This window comes from Mercenaria mercenaria, unplaced genomic scaffold (assembly GCF_021730395.1).
Source record: "Mercenaria mercenaria strain notata unplaced genomic scaffold, MADL_Memer_1 contig_144, whole genome shotgun sequence".
NCBI lineage: Eukaryota > Metazoa > Mollusca > Bivalvia > Venerida > Veneridae > Mercenaria > Mercenaria mercenaria.
This window is the reverse complement of record NW_026459413.1, coordinates 1-17,917: the sequence shown is the minus strand read 5'-3', so window position 1 is coordinate 17,917 and position 17,917 is coordinate 1. Positions and strand designations below refer to the sequence as shown.

The following is a 17,917-nucleotide window of genomic DNA, read 5'->3' as shown; positions in this document are numbered from 1 at the left end:
ATTCATGGAGAGGCATCTTGAGTCTTCTGCAATTTAAGCTAAAATGTTGCCCTGTGTCCTGAACTTATAATGTCAGTTTGAACTAAAACTTTAAAGATACATGTACAACATAAGACTGTCTTCAAGACGTAGGATGTGAAGTTCTGTTTTGTTGGGCTACATGTCAGACCAAAACAATTTAGAAATATTGCAACCTTCCAGTTTGTAACGGAAGACCCCAGGCAGTGATTACGGCTTATTTCTATATCCGAATAGGCTTTTATCCTAGCCAAAAATAACCATATTTTCCCTAAAATTGTTCTATTTTCCCCTCAAGGTCACATCTTCCACTTGGAATTTAAAGTAAACGTTTCGTGATATACAGTGAGAATAATGTTTCGAAAGTTGGAGTTTATATATTTTTCAACTCAGTCTTCCTTTATATGACTATAGCTCTAAAAGTCCATGTGTAATACGTTTCTAACTACGCAATTATACATTATATCTATTTGTACAGCTCCTTTTCATTTGTCTTTAATATAAAATCTAACGCCTTATATGGAATATTTAATTCAATTATTTGAATAGAGCTATATTTTAATCAATGCCTTTTATTCAAACTGTACATAAAAAGAGTATGCATACAGTTTGTAACATGATCTTAGTTTGCCATTAAATAATGTTCGTATCGATTTTGATCATTCATTTATTTCAAGTTTAGAAAAGAAAAAGGTTAAATTAAATAAGTGTTTTGTCCGTTATATATTTTAGGCATATACAGTTATGGAGAATATTGAAGAATTAGCAGAAAGTAAAGAATACAAAAATTACAACAGTGTTAATACTGCACTAAGTTTGATCGGACAGTGTTTAGAACCATATACTAAGCAGAAACTGGAGTCTGTTCACAACAAGATAAAACAGAAACTTGGCGGTCTCCAGCCGTGTACCAGACAGTGTAGTAAGAAAGTTCGCCTTAACAGGTACAAAATACGTTTTTCTCTTGTAAATGTATACTAACTTAACATTACCATGACAATGTGATTTAGTAAACAATGTTTCTGTCGATCGACATGTATATCTTCTTTTCACAATCCACCTTCACGCCATGTACCCGGATAATCTTAACTCTGTTCAGCGACCCTAACTCAGTGCCAACATGGCTGACAGAAAGACGATGTATGTAGTTAATTTCCTTGTCTTTTTTCATGTTTTATGTGAGTATGCAATGTTAGCGTAAAACCTTTGATAGTCATAATATCCTGTATTGATAACATGTTTTGTGTACTAAATATTTCAATCGAAATGTCACATTATGTGGCTGGAATTCATTAAAATGCACTCAAAAAAGTCTTCAAAATGAACATGTTTTATGTTTCTGACTGTTTCAAAGTACCGGAAATTGCAGTAAGACCTTACTTTATAAATGTATTAGTTCCATAAATATCTCTTTGACAATGTTTAACAGTATCAAAGTTTGAAATTGATTTCTAAAGCTTGAAAATTGTACTGGTTATGAGGTAGGTTTAAATTTGGGGATAATTCCTAACTGGTATAGGAAACAGTGCTGTATAAATACAAACTTAGAATGGATAAACACCTAACCAAATGAAAACGGCTGTTCGTCTGTGCTTTTTGTGGACTGTTGATGCTCGAAGTTCTTTGATCTACCCATCCCTGCAGGGATGTGGGATTCCTATGTCCAACTTATCCGACTCGTGATTTTTTGCCGGCGGACAACTGCATTTTTCATTCTGTGTGTCCGCGGACAAGCACACTTTTTCAGGTATAAAATGAGAAAACATAAAATATCATTTAGATTGTGTGTTGCTTCAAGTGTATGGAGGTGATAAAGATAATAGGTTCTTTGACTAGGTCTCGCGCACACTGTAACTCGGTGACTATGATAAAGTCGGATAAGTATAAACATATAACACTAGCTTAAAGCTATTTTCCGACAAACACATGTAAATAAGCTCAACATAAGTAAATCAGCTGTAATAAAATGCAAATATGTTAAAGCACATTAAAGCAAATAAAGCATCTGGCTCTAAGTAGATAAGAAACAAATCACAAATTATCACATACATGTTACAGCGCATTAAAACAAATAGCACATAGGTACTTGCAAATAAAAGGAAAAAGTAATTTACCACATACAGATTTAGCACATTTAAAGCAACATAAAAAAAGATTAGCTGACTCTACACAAAAATAAGAAGAGTAACATTTTAAAACATGCATTTAAAAACACAACAACATAAAAGTAGAAATCATATACATGCTAAAGGGAACATAAGAACTACTTAAAGTAGCTGAAGAAAAACATTTACATCATCAGCATATAGCATTCTGTAACTAAAACTAAAAAAGGAAAACAAGGGTTACACACAGAGAACTAAAAGGACATTTAAAGACATCAGAAACGTAAACAACTTAAAAAAAGTATTATGACAAGTTTGTAAGTAGAATTCCAACTGCTGAGACAATAAGTCACTGCCAAAGGAAATATTTGAGCCAGTAGTCAGCCAAATTAAAATCAAAAGCACACAGAGATCGCAAATATGACTAAAATAAGTCGGAACGTTTTAAGAGTCTTTCTCTGAATTCATCTGGCTTTTCACCATTGCGTGGGCAGTGTTTCGGACATGACCCCAAAAGATCCCGAACGCTGCTTACGCGATTTCAGACTTTTATAAACGTTAAAAGGCAAATATTTCAACAGCTTATTTTTTTACCACAGTTACTGTGATATGCTTTTCTATTTTATTGTCCTAAATAAAGAACTCGATCTCCAGTCTATTTGCGCTTTCATGAAGGTTTAATATTACAAATCAAAGCAAGTGAAATTTGAGAAGTGGACTTTTAAGTGTCCGTGAACAAGTGAAAAATCTAAGGATACCCACACCCCTCTCCCGTCAGTCCATGGATCACTCCCCCTCCCCCACCACACACCACACACACACACACACACACACACACACACACACACACTTTCCTTCCCTAATTACCGTCTGAAAAATATCATATTTAATAATTAATCATAAATCTAATCCAATTTAAACAATATCAAAAATATTCCATTCGCACCTCTATAAAAATCTCTTACACTACACGATATACAAGGTTTGAAACAAACACCATTCTTCTGAAACAGTGTGTGTGTGTGTGTGAGCGTGTGTGCGTGTGAGAGAGAGAGAGAGAGAGAGAGATGGAGGGAGAGAGGGTTGGGGACTACAGAACTTCGAACATCGGTGGTATTAAATAATTTCTTATATAAATATAATAATTTTGACTTTTATACTCAGTTATTTTTGAGGGTTTATCCAGATTTTTCCAAACATTGCTATTTGCATAATATTAAAATTATGAAAAAATATTTGACTGTAGTGGGCATACATATAACATCTTTTAAAATTTAATGACAAAGTTTGAAGACAATACCGCTTATAAAGTAATGTTTACAATAATCAGACCATGTACATGTCAACTCATTCATTTCTAATTCTATAGAATACTAGTCAGTTAGGTGTTTATCCGTCACGCAATTTCGTGTAAGTTAGGTTTTTATCCATTCCTCATGTAAACTGAGTTCGGTTTTTATCAAATCAAAGTTAGGTTTTTATCCCTTTTCTCGCTGTCAGTACATTTGAACATGTATTGTGTCAACATGTAGTGGGTTAACAACATAGTGTAAACGGGCCTATACAGCAGTATATCTTTGATTTCAAACAACAAAATAGTCGAGGCATCAAAAGCATAGAAGTATTTTTAAAGATTTTTTGTAAAAGTTTTCATTGAAAAAGTTGCCTTGTTCGTCGTTTTTCCACCTGAAAACACAAGGGTTGATATATTTAATATGATATATTTTGAAATAAATATAAACTTGATCAATGGAGATAGATATAACAACAGAAAATTCCTTTATACATCGTAATTACACAGAAAACAAAGTTGTATCGGCTTTACATCCGCCATGTTGGCACTGAGTTAGGGTCGCTGAACAGAGTTAAGATTATCCGGGTACATGGCGTGACCTTGGCCTCGACTGTTTTAGTATATGAAATACATACATGACACACCGATAGATTTAAATACGAGTTTAAAAAATTAAATATCCTGATACCTGAAACAATGCCACCCATCATTTCCCACCCCCACTCCCCACCTCGCCCCTCTCCCTCCCAATCAAAAGTTGGAAAAGTCTTAAATATGGCCTACATTGTGTGTCCGAAAAAAAGTAGATATTTACAAATTTGAAAATAAGTTTTGCTAAATGAAAAATGACAGAGTTATAATTGTGTTTGTTCTGTTGTGCACCATGGCAAGTTCATTCTGTCTGGACTTTACATTTACTCATGACCTTCACAAGTAATTGACAACTTTTCCATGTCACTAAATGGTAAAACTATGACATCATGTCTCAGAGAAAAATTTCGTCACCTCAGCGGAAAATGGTTTGCTTATTAAATACTCCGCGTCGTACCGTCGTGTTATTGATACTGTCTTGTCTAACTTGTTTAAATATCATGTAGGCATTGTAACTAAAAGTACAAACTTCAGGTAGGAGCTATCTATATTACATATATGTGTAGTTAACTGCATCAAAATACAAAGACTGAAAAAATTATTAAAATATCATTTCCTGAAAAAGAGTTATTTGAGCTGAAAAAAAATGATCCCGGATGAAATATTTGGAAAAAATGGAGACAACTCCGCAAAGACTTTATGATAGGCAAAGGTGACTATTGACCTAGAGCCTCATGCAAACTATGCATTTTTTACCTCTAATCATGAAAAAAGCATGCATACTTGCCACATGGATTAGCAACCTGAATACAAAACTATGTAATGATCAAATAATTGATTGCCTTGGGGAAAGTAGGACATATTTTTGTGGTGAAATTTGTCAACAAACAGACGATTTTTTTTAAGTCAAAACCCACAGAATTTTACTAGGTGAAATATGTTGAAAAGGCTACCGCTGGAAAGAGAACAATCTCAACTACCCATACATATGCGTCAAAGTATGGGAAAATATCTAGAAATATGAGAAAATCGAAGAAATCAATTTCAAGACTATCAGATGCATAACTGTGTAATCATACATGGCATTTATCATAGATAGGTTACTTTTCCTTTGCACTGATATAACATGGGCAGGATTAGGATTAAGAAACGGTGTTCACTAAACAATTTCACTATATAAACGGATTGTTTTCCTTGTGTAAAGAAGGCTTAGAGTAAGTCTCTAAAATATGTGTTATTTTGTTACAAGACAGTATAGCAAACGGACAAAATAATACAACTTTTAACAAGTTAATACTGTACGTAAACATAATGACATGCCCGTTTTACAAGATGGAATGGTCTGTAGACAATACAGTATAGCAAACGAACAAAATAACACAGCTTTTAACAAGTTAATATAAATGGCTTTAAACAAGATAATACTTATGTTAACATAATGGCATGACTGTTAACATAATGACACTATAGCTGATCACAGAAGACAGTCCCGGCGTTCCATAATACAGTATCCTAGATCTAGTTACTGTTATAATGACCCTTTCATTATATACTTCTACCTTTTTGTTTGTTGTTTTGTTATCGAACGCCAGCTTCAATGTTTATCGGTGCAAAATAGAACTGAATGTAGTTTGTGTGTGCTATGTTAATTGATTTCTGCCATTTCGCGTTTTCGCCCCGCGACCCCGCCGAACGAAAACATGAGAATTAACAACTTAAGATGGTGGGAGCGCGGGGCGAAAACTCGCTATTTAGCGGAGGCGCGGAGCATAAACACAATAATTTGCGGGGTCGCGGAGCGAAAAGTCGAGATTTAGTAACTCTAATGGCGGGGGCGCGGTGCGAAAACTCGTCGTTTGAAGAGCGCTAATTATCGTGTTTTCGCCCTGCGTCCTCGCCATTTTAGTTACTAAATCTAGACTTTTCGGCCCGCGACCTCGCTAATTAGCGGGTTGTCGCCCCGCGACCCTGCCGTTTTATTTCTCAAATTTCTTGTTTTCATAGCGCGACCTTTTGCAATTTCGTTTCGTAAGTATTACGTGTTGCAATTATCTATGAGCCTGATTTGTGCCATTTCGAAATTTCGCCCCGCGATCTCGCCGAGAGAAAACAAGAGTATTCAGATGGTTAAAATGGCGTGGGCGTGGGGTGAAAACTCGCTATTAAGCGGAGGCGCGGAGCGAAAACACGATAATTAGCGCTGCTTAAACGTCGAGATTTCGCACTGCGCCCCCAACATTCCAGTTACTTAATCTGGACTTTTCGCCCCGAGACCCCGCTAATTATCGTGTTTTCGCTTCGAATACAAAAAATAAGGATTTTTCTATCTGTTCGTTTTTACTTGTGAAATACACACCGTCATTTCTACAGAATTTATACATTGTGTCAAATATTTACAGTAAATATGTGTACTAGTAATTTATAACGTTGTTTATCTAATGCATAAAATGCCAAGGCATCCTAACCCGTTATTCAATTTTTATTTTGTCAACCTCAGTTGTAATCCAACCATACTAATATAGCATCAGCTGTGGCACTAAGAATGCTCTGCTATTGTCGATTATTCGGTTATAGGATGATTGTCTATAATAAGTAGATGAATACTTTTGTTTCTGATTATTAACATCGTGGGATGTTTGCCAATGGTAAATATAAGTAATTGTGGTTGATTAAAGGTAAAGGTAAATTATATGTGTTCGGTGTTCGATTTTATTTCATAGGGCGATATAAGGCGATCACAAGATAAAATTAGAGACTTTGTTTCTGTCGAATGTCAAGGATATACGAAATGCAAATTGAAAATGATTCATGTCGAATTAACGCATGTGCCTGCACTCATGGAAATAAATAGAATGATTTCATCTTGTAAGTCGTTGAATCCTGTTGTGCTTCAGATTAGTAGGTAACATGTCAATTTCACAATGATCCATCCCCAGAAAATGTTTAGACCTACAGATATTAAACTTCAAATGGGTAGGTTAAAGGTCATTACTGACTACTGACTTGGTTAATTTTGTATCGCAAAAATGCATTTCTTGGAATAGATATCAATCGGTACTTCTTTTGTACCTTGTCGAATTTATCTCAATTTTTATAGAAAATCAAAACTTAAGATAATTTCTGTTTAGACTGTATCCACATATTTTATAATACATGTAATTCTTTTTCAGCAATTTACATTTCATTCTACACTTTATACAATTCACAGATGGTGTCCAACATGTTCTGCATGGAAAAAAGAACTCGAATCTTTCCTAAAGAATCCTGGAAACAGGCTTAATTGGTGGAAAATGGAAAGTTGGAACTGGCCACAGAATGCTGTAAATATCGCAAACGTGTTTCTGCTTTTGAATGCGGCAAACATAAATCTAAACGACCTGTCAACAGCTGTGAACATCTGGAGTAATTGTACTGAGTTTCCTGATTCTATAGTCAATGATATTGAACCCATAAGAAAACTCCGGAATCGTATTGTTCACAATCATTCTGCTACGCAACGTATTACAGATAGAGACAAGACAAACATGTTTATCAATATTTTTAACACCATCCTGAATGTTCCAGACGTTAAAGCTGCGATATCGATGTATAATGAGTTAGTCCAAATGCTACAAGATCTCGAACAACATGGAATTACAACTAAAGAAGTGAAGGAGGCGGCTGACAGAATAGAAAAGATGTTGATGAAACAAAGCAACAGTTTAGAAGGAGAAATAAAAGCCATAGGCGTTGATATCAAACAAATCAAATATATTCTCTTAGTAGCGATACCAGTTATTTTAGCAGTTACCATTTATGCACTGGGAGGACAGGCCATCAACAATACCACGACAGTAAAGAGGAACAGCTATAAATACGAAAATGATGGTAAATTGTTAATTGTATCATTTCTAAGTTGTCCATAATTTGGCAATCAAGTGTTATAAATTTGTTTGGTCATAAAATGTATATGTAAAATGTATTGGATTGAAACTACATAGAAGAATTTCCACTAATCAAACCTATTGCAATGACTAAGACGGATAAGTTTTAGTGGAACTTTATGTAAATCATGTACATTTATCCTTAGAAAAATTCAGTGTAACTATCAAGCTGTTTCTTAGAAACAACTTCACACATGGCTTCCCCGTCGTCAAGCCTAGTGAAGTAACTAAGTTAGTCCTAGTTGAACTTAATGTAGAATATGGCTCTTTCTTGGTTAAAAATGTCGATGAAAGTTCTGCGGGCAACTATCAAGCTATATCCGAGAAACAACAATATTTATTGCATAGAAATTTCACACAAGGACTTCTAGTCATTAGACTAACTGCAATAACCAAGTTAGATAAATCTTGCTTGAATTTAAAGTAAACTATGGCACTTTTTTCGACTTAGGTTTTGTGTGCAACTAACTAGCAAGATGTATCTCTGTAACACCTGAGACAACACATGACTTCGTACACAACAAATGCAATTACATAACTAAGTTAAGTAACTCTTAGGTGACATTATTTCAAATATTTGTTGTAGTTTTTTCTTAAAAGTATTTGCGAGCAAATAACTATCAAGCTGTATCTGAGAAGCACCTACATATATGAAATTGCAGCTATACACAAAACTTCCTATTCATAAAATGTATTTTTGTTCCTGCAAGAAAATAGGACCTGTTTTACAGCTGCAAAACGTCTGTGAGAACTTTATTTTGAAATTATACAGACGTAAAAGACCAGTAAGTGGAAAATTACCAGAAATACAGGTGTAAAGCATGCAGGTCTCAAAAATGCAGCTGTGAAAATTTGCAGTTGAAAGTTTCCGCTGTAAAATGGTAATTTCTCAAAATTACAGCTATACAGGAATATTGTCATCCATCTTTAATGCATTTTGGCTGGATATAACTGAAATTCACAGAGACACCACATCATCTTAAATATTGGTATTTAGCTAATTATGGAAGTGTAAATGTTAAATTATCGAATACAGTTGTAAAAGGATATGTGTAAGCACATGCAGTAACAATTTACTCATTAATTGAAACTGATAAGTTTAAAAGAAATAATTACAAGATTGCCATATGTTTTCATGACAAAGAAAGTTTTATAAACAAGATATGATGCATAGTTTCTGCTTTGTATCATACTCTTTAATTTTGCAATTACTATACTATTATAAACATATTTTATATTGTTCTTTACTTATTAGATCTTTTTTTTTTAATTTGTGTAGTAATTGCTACCCTTATTTAGAGGATTACAATTCATCATAAAACTTTTTGTACCTCTGCTTTCTTCCCTTAAAATAATTTTCTCTCTTTCAACACCTGTAATATTTCTACAGCTGTAACTTTTCATTTTTACAGCTGCACATTTTTCAGCTGTATCTCATTTGCATAATTCGACCTGTTTTACAGTCGTTTTACAGCTGTAAATTGAAATCTACAGTTGTAAAATCAATGTTTTTATTTCCTATGTATGTATATAGGCAAAAATTTTCCTACGGACATAATTTCTTTAAACGTTGTGTACTGACTACGAATCAAGTTTAAAACGGAAATACACAGTACATATTAAAAATCATAGGTACCGGTGCTTGATCTTGAATTATCTGCCCTTGAAAAAAGATTTTTTCAGCATTTTCCTACTTTCAAGGGCAAACAATTCATGACCAAGGCTGAGTATCTATGATTTGCTTTGTTTTATATTTCTGTTTTTGATTTGATTCTCTGTCAGTAAACACAGTTTAAAAAAGAAATTATGTCCGTAAGAAAATTTTGCCCCATGTCAATATAGACACTGTGGCAAATGTCCTTGACTACGAACATGACAAAATGATACCACAAAGCGCTGGTCTTTTCCATGGACCGAATTTCTTTAAACTTTGTATACTGAATGCAAATGATGACTAAAACAGAAATATAAATTAAAATGCACAGTTTCCTTGCCTTAATCTTGAATTATCTGCCCTTGAAAATTTGATTTTTTAGTATTTTCTGGTTTCAAGGGCAGATACTTTAAGATCAAGCACCGGTACCTATGTTTTTAATACATAATTCCGTTTTAACCTTGATTCTTAATCAGTACAAAAAGTTTAAAGAAATTATGTCCGTAGGAAAATTTTTGCCTACATGCATATAGGAAACTGTCAGATGTGTCTTTAAAATCTACAAATGTAGAGCTCTTTGAAATAATCATGACTGTAATTTTGACCAAAAATGCTGTGAAAGTTCGTACAGGTACTTACATCACTAAGTTAGATACTAGTAACTCTTGGATGAACTCAATACAAAATTATGGTCCTCTTACTTAGCAAATTTTGTTGAAGTTGTGCGTGCAATTAACCGCAAAAGATGTATCCCAATAAAAAAAACTCTGTTTGATAGAAACTTCTTCCTACACAAAGAATATAATGTAATCTAATTTTGTAAAGACTTTCGAAATTGTCGTATTTTCTTTCCTTAAAGTAAAACATATAATTTTTGCTTCTTTCTGCAGAATGTTTAGATCAGCTAAGGTCAGTGTGTCTTTCAGCAGTTAGCTCAATAAAATTCTAGTGTCTAGGTTACCCAGCTGACAAGGCTAATGCTAGAATGTATGGGTTAGCATACCATAGCTGGGGTGAACTTTCAGTATTTTGAAGCTGGGATAAAAGGGGATGTTTGCACATTTTTCGAGGTTAAGTTGTCACAAATATTCGAGAGAAAGAGGAACAATTGCTGTAAATATTCATTGTAATTATGACTTTAGTTTAGATCAAAATGTGAATGGGAGCTCAATGTTTTCATGCAGAGCCTAAATCGTTACAGTACTTCCATTTCCAAATTGTTGGCCTTTTTACTCAGAAAATTTGGTTAAAGTTCCGCTATAGTAACAAGTGTACCATTGCTATAAAAATTAATTTTTGATAAAGTTACAATAGTCTTGTTAAACTCCTAACTGATTGTAATGGCATGTATAGCCCTTGTTTAACTTAGAAATTGTCTTACGAACAACTATTGTTTGATAATCAAATATCTTTTGTCATTTTATACTCAGTTTTTGTTTGCGGACCTGCTTCAGTCCGTCCTGTAATAAATAACTTGGCACAAATAAAAACCATAGCAGGACAACACTTAGATGGTCAGAAAATGTACGGCGTATTTCAACTTGGTCTTAACTGTTATATATATATATATAAGCAATGCGTCGCTTGTTTGATAATCATTTTAATATAAAAAGTGCTTTAGTTGGTAACCAAAAGTTTTCTGTAGTAAATTCATTTCATAATTTGTCAATTTATTTTAAAATCAAATGTTTTCTGTTTAAAGATTGTCTTTCCGAGGATCCGCATACATCTTTCCAAGAACAAGCGATATATATGTATGGTTACATTTCAAAACATTCAACCCTGATTGGACGCCAATGGTTTTTTGAACGTCTTGACAACTGTATGAAAGAAAGCGGTTTAAATCACGGTGTTATGGTGATTGCTGAGATGGGTTACGGAAAATCAGCATTGGCAGCGAATATCATTTGTGCCTCCTCTACTGATGCTAGTTACAGTTTCAGAAAAAGACTAGCGGCTTACTACATCTGCCGTTTCGATTCACTTATCACAAAGAAAAAACATATATTTATTCGAAGATTAGCATCAATGTTTTCTCTTCATATACCAGGATTTGCAGAGGTACTAAGTACGACTGAGAAGTTGTGTGTAGAGTATTACAACCCGAACCAGTGTGAGGATGATCCAGGTGGCTGTATCAAACATTGTTTGATATCCCCTTTTGAGAGACTGTACATTCATGACAAATCTTCTTACATAGTCGTACTTGATGCTTTAGATGAGTGCGAGCATAGCAAGAACGAGGGTGGCATCGCTTTCCTTTTAAAGTCTAACTTACATTTGTTTCCTAAATGGATTAAGTTTATAGTGACTTGTAGAAACGTTTCGTATTGTACTCAGCTAAATACCCAGTTACATGTTATGCAACTCAGTTCTAATGACCAAGAAAATCAAGACGATTTGAAAACGTTTTATAGCGTGCAAGAATATAACCAGTATGAAACTCGGGCTTCTAATTTTCTTCTGGCATCGCTTCCTTTCGCTATATCTAAAGGGAAATTTCCATCATTTGATGTATTTTATGAAGAACAGTTTGGACGGGTTTTCAGTGATAAGTACGAGGAACCCAAAGCTATTTTAGAAATCATATGTGCATCCATGGAAAGTATGTCTGAGGGAGAACTCGGAGAGGTTTTTTCAAATACTGTCCCTATAGCACCCGAAGATTATGAAAGTTCACTGCAACGTCTATCTGACTTCATACAACTGATAAACGGTAAAGTTCATCTATGGCATGCATCGTTAAAATATTGGCTCCTCAAAACAAGTTCTAATTTCAGAATAAAGGTCTCAAAAGGACATCACTGTATTGCCAAGTACCTTCTGAAGCAACTGCGTACAAATCCGAAACGTGTTGATATAGTCCAGCTTGCAATACATGCATCTGTCGCAAAATCATTCAGTACCGAGAGTCTTGGCTTTTTTGATAAGTTAGATATCGGTAATCTGATGAAAGGCGGACTTTTCAAAAGCGATTATCCTCTTCACCGTCTGGCACGGCAATTCAACAACTTCGTTGCAATGGAGCATCTCATAAAGCATTTTCCTGACCTGGAGCTGTTAGACAACTTTAATGTTACACCAGTGTTTGTTGCTGCCTCACATGGAAATCTAGAAACACTGAAAGCTTTAGTTCAAGCCAACGCTAGAACAAACTTCAGAACACAATCATATAGAAATATTATTAATTTAGAATCAGCTGTGCGCATTTCTTTGGAAACCCACCACTGGAATTGTGGAATTCTTGATATAGCAGCACAGAACGGACATTTGGAGACTGTAAAATACATCGTCAAAACTTTGGACTATTCTTTGAATAAAACAAATGGAATTAGTTTGTTACCAATCCATTTATCCTGCAAATTTGGCTACGTCGAAATCATCAAATATATGTGTGTGGAACATAAATGGATGCTCGATTCATTGTGTCTTTACTTCGCATCCGAGAATGGACATGTTGAGTTAGTTTCCTATTTATTAAAGACGGGAATCGAAGACAAGTGTAAGCAGTGCGAATCCAAACTTCATTTCATACCAAGAGGTAAATCTCGGATTCAAGGCTCAGTTATTGATACAACTTACGATAAAGACTATCAAGAAAGATATGTCTTATATGATGACTGGAATCAAATTTCATGTGAAACAGCTTTGCATGTGGCAGTTCGCCTGAATCGTATTGATATAGCCAAGTTATTGACCAAAAATAGTATTTCAAAACAAGCTGTTCTCTGTTTTGACCGTGCTGGACGAACACCACTTATTTCAGCACTTCAATACAATCGAACAGAAATTGTAAAAGCCTTCTGGGTAAATAATCTAGTGGAAACAAATATGAAATGTGGCTCATCAAAACATATTTCAGATTTTACCCAGTTAAATCTAATGGAACGGAAAGAATTGGATTCTTATTTTCGTTGTAATGAATGTACGGTGATGCACGTTGTTGCGTATTTTGATCGAATGTGGTTCTTAAAATTATTAGGCGAAGATAATGTTTCTACAATATGGAATTCAAGTGATAATATGGGATGTTACCCAGCACATGTGGCAGCATGTATTGGAAGCACACAAGTATTAACTCATTTACTTGATATGAATGAACATGAAATACATGAATACAAATGTAAAAACGGGTCGACACCAATCGAAGTAGCAGCCTCATGCAGCACATTTAGCAGCTTTAACATTCTTCTTAACTCTTTAAAGTACCAAGGAAAACAACTGAGCAAGGAAATGAAACATTCAATTGTATTTAATGCATTAAGTAGATCAATGGAAGGTATATCCCAAAACGATTCTGAATTTATAGAAGGCAGTATTTTACAGATATTAGATGCAGTTTTAAGCCCTGTGTGGGATTTCAATTTAAAGAATATATTTCAACAAAATATTCTCCATATTGCATTGACGAACGGACATTTTGGAGTTTTAAAGAAACTGTTCTCAACCTCTCCAGAATTTTCAAAACAACTTATGACAGATAAAGACAGTAACTCGAGAACGCCACTAGATCTGGCTATAGCAAACTTGGGCGATACTGAAAGCATGGTGATCCCAAGTGGTAATGTTCCTGTCGAAAAATTTATGATGCCCAATGAACAAGCAATATTCATCGCTTTAGATTTTGTTGAGCAAAATTCTTTAATGTCTAACATACATATGAAGAATATGATACTGAAACTAACACGAAAGAACTATATTACAATTGTGTCTCAATATCTAAAGAGTAACGGAAGGTTCTATGGTGACAGTGACTTTGTTTATGATGCTCTGGTTCAAGACAAAACTGAAATTTTAACTTCAATTATTCTTATGCAGTGGTTTAAGTTCAGACTAAACAGTTCTAAAGATGCTCTAATGTGTCTAAATAATTGTCATGCATCAATTAGGTATTGCCATCTGCACATTGTAGCAAGAAAACATGGGGAAGTAACTGATTTGCTTCAAAGAATTACAGGTAGTGAAGAAACAAATGAAATCGAAAAATTGACAATGATGGATTTTAGGTTCAATGCTCCTTACCCAGACATGCTGAGCACGTGCTACGATAAAGAAGGTTTTAATGTTTTAGAAAGAGCCATACAAGGAAGGAGTCATAGACTTGTCAAATATCTTCTTGATATTGGTGTTACAAGTTATAAACATGCAACAAGTTTCATAAGATTAGCTATTATACCATCTGTACTAGTAGGAGAGGATGATGCATTGGTCTTTCTTCAAAATGTGTCTGACGACTGTGTAGTCTTTAAAGTAATTAGAAAATCTAGTTATATGAAAGGACTAAGGAAAGCTGTAACTTCAAGTTATGCCGACTTTCAGAATATGGTTGTTGACTTAAATATAAACTATAAGATTCATTATAAAGATATGGCATATGAACATATTGACAAGGTGGTATCAATGCTTATTGCTCACTTTCATAACAGCATGCAATCGCATTCATTCTGTTCCAAAAAGGAGAAAACATTGTCCTTGGTTCACATTGCTGCGATGCATGGTCTTACGCTTACTCTTTCAAATATTTCAGAATTTTTTGGGATAGGCGTATTAAATTGTCCAAATTACCACAATATCACTCCTCTCTACTTGGCTAAAGCTTTAAATCAACACACAACTGTAAAATTCTTCCATGATATTAATTTACTTTCTTCATACGAAAATGTTGATCAAATTAGCTTTTTTTTACATTTCTATCTAATATTTTTGAAACGGATTTATGGAGAAAACCATATGCTATGTATATTTGATTACAATAAAGTAATGCCTAAAAATATGTATAAAATTTTAAAGGCTTCCATATGCATTAGAAGGACTGCAAAAGCTCTTAGAGGTCGTTTGGCACTCGAACAGAGTTTTTCACTGATGAACTATTACACTTTATTCCAACTAAAGCACATCTGCATTAGTAAAGGTAAAAAAACTATTCCAGGGGATGGTAAAGAATCAACTGCATATACACTTTCAGTGATGGCAGAGAAACATATATTTGACAATTTTGCAAAACAAATGGATTTTTGCATGATAAGATTCCTTCGTGAGATTCAAACTGTATTAGAATACAGACTAAAAGAAGGAGAAGATTTAAATTTACAGATCAGCTTCTATAAAGACTTAATATCTCAAATAAATGATCATCCAACTGAATTGTGCCGATATTGCATTATTTACCAAAGATTGAATGAACGATTCATTAATATAGGTTTATTACGAAGTAAATTTCAGGGTTTAGTATTATTAATTAAGGCAAATATCGTGGCAGAACTCAGCTTTATTACAAAGGAAACGGGATTTCTCTCAGAGTATGTAAAGGAATTTGAATTCAGGTCTGTTCTATCATATTTTCGAACTTACCCATTGTACAATTACTTATCGGAAATGAAACACCTACCGTTCTTTGACACTGCTTATAACTTCCGGCTTAAATTAATCGGAAAAGGAGATAGATTTGAATTGTTTCAAGAACTGTTAAAGGCTAACTTGTATGACAAATGGGTGGGTCAAGCCGATCGAATAAGGAAAGAACATACAGAATTTAGTGAAACCATCTAAAAATTTGAAAAAGAAAACGCTTTATTTTAATATATCATTTTGCAGTATTTCTTTTTCTGGTAATGATGTTTGTGCTCTACAAGGCTCGTGCTAAACAATGTGTGAATCATTAACATAAATGTTCCTGCAGAGCATGTAAATTGCACTAAATGTTAAATGTGTCTTTTTCGAAATGTTACTTAATACCAGTAGGATGATATTGTACAGCAGATCAGTTTTATATGTTAAAATATAGTTTATTGCATCATTGTATCCTTTTGTTATTATTTCACTGATGATGAGACCGGTGCACTTCCATATCACGAGACAACGAAGCTCGCCGCAGAAGATGAAATGTTTAACAAAGAGCATATTCAGAACTGGGGCTTCTTTTTTAATTAGGATTGTTTGGTTGATGGGAGTTGGTGAGAAACATAAAACAATATCAAAGTAAACAAGAGCTGTCGCAGGAGACAGCGCGCTCGACTATTTCGATGCTGGATAGTGAAACAGGGCACATCTGAGGAAACTAGAGCTGTCACTGGAGTGTTTAATGACTCCAGTTGTGGATGAAGATATTGCACAATAACCTGAGTCTATGTCAAAAATATCAACTTAAAGTAATAAGAGAGGTAAAGATAAAATGTATCAAACTACTATATAAGTATATCCTAAGCAAAAAGGGGCATAATTCATTAAATATTGGTGCCAGAGTTATGCACCTTGCGTCATAGGGTGTGGGTGATGATGTTGAACAACTATTTTAAGATTGAATCAAATCCATTCAGTAATAACAGAGACAGAGTGAAAGTGCATCAAAACTTTAACCTAAAATTCTAAGTAAAAAGGGGAAATAATTCATGAAAAATTAGTCCCAGAGTTATGCACCTTGTGTCATATGATAAAGGTAATGATGTTGAACAACTACTTTAAGTTTGAATAGTAGTATAAGTAATAGCGCTTTTGAAACAATTTGACCTCGCTTGACCCCTTGCCCCTCTTTTAAAAAATCCAATGCCGGACAATTCAAAAAACCACTTTTGTTTTTTTATTGAACGTAAGTGGACTAAAGCGTCCCCAGAAGTTTTTAGATTAAAATAAAGTACAGAAAAATATATATTTAACTTTAAAAAATTTATATTTAACTTAAAAAAGTATCTTAAAACCAATATTAACTTTACACACTATCATTAATTCTCTCTAGTGAGAAACCAATAACCGTCCGCGTCATTTTTGCCAGCGTGGCAATTCTCCCCGGCGAGAATTATTCTCTCTAGTGAGAAATCAATAACCACCCGCGTCATTTTTGCCAACGTGGAACTTAACTATCATTTTTGCCAGCGTGGCAATTCTCACCGCAAGAATGATTCTCACTGGTGAGAATTAATGTTCCTGATTTTAGTTACTATATAAGTTAAGCCGTGTTGAGTTTTGTCCCTTTGATCAAATAAAAAAAGTTTTACCGAATTAATCATGCGTAGGATTGTTTTACAATTTCTGCAGGATATTAATGTTAGTTAATGAAACATGAAATAGGAAGTGATTGTTTGTTCATTATGTTTTACATTGTTTACTCTCAGTGTTTTATACAATAAATCATAAATGTTTATACCACCTTGTAGCATTTTTATGAAAAATAAACAATAATATCCACAGAGTGTACTTGTTTTGTCTTGATATTGTATGTTGTTAAACTTGACTCCAGGTATATAATTAATTACTTCTTTCGGTGGAGGAAGTCCAAATGGGTCAAAGTACAATGTATTAAAGTAACAAACCCAATGTGTTCCGGATCCAACAGAGT

The 17,917-nt window shown here is 34.1% G+C and overlaps 1 protein-coding gene across 1 annotated transcript; it reads left to right on the top strand.

Annotated features, from left to right (window-relative positions):
- Nucleotides 1-717: 717 nt before the first annotated feature.
- LOC128551644 (uncharacterized) lies at nt 718-17,771 on the top strand. Its single transcript, XM_053532544.1, has 3 exons — nt 718-962; nt 7,217-7,875; nt 11,288-17,771. The coding sequence occupies exons 1-3, from the start codon at nt 763-765 to the stop codon at nt 16,132-16,134; spliced, it is 5,706 nt and encodes a 1,901-aa protein (XP_053388519.1). The 5' UTR covers nt 718-762; the 3' UTR covers nt 16,135-17,771.
- The last annotated feature ends 146 nt before the right edge of the window (nt 17,772-17,917 follow it).

What these genes read in the sequence shown, in the direction of transcription:
- LOC128551644 (XM_053532544.1), top strand. Translation starts at nt 763, where the DNA reads ATGGAGAATATTGAAGAATTAGCAGAAAGTAAAGAATACAAAAATTAC. An exon ending in AAGAAAGTTCGCCTTAACAG is followed by an intron (nt 963 to 7,216) that starts GTACAAAATACG and finishes TACAATTCACAG; the next exon opens with ATGGTGTCCAACATGTTCTG. An exon ending in CTATAAATACGAAAATGATG is followed by an intron (nt 7,876 to 11,287) that starts GTAAATTGTTAA and finishes TTCTGTTTAAAG; the next exon opens with ATTGTCTTTCCGAGGATCCG.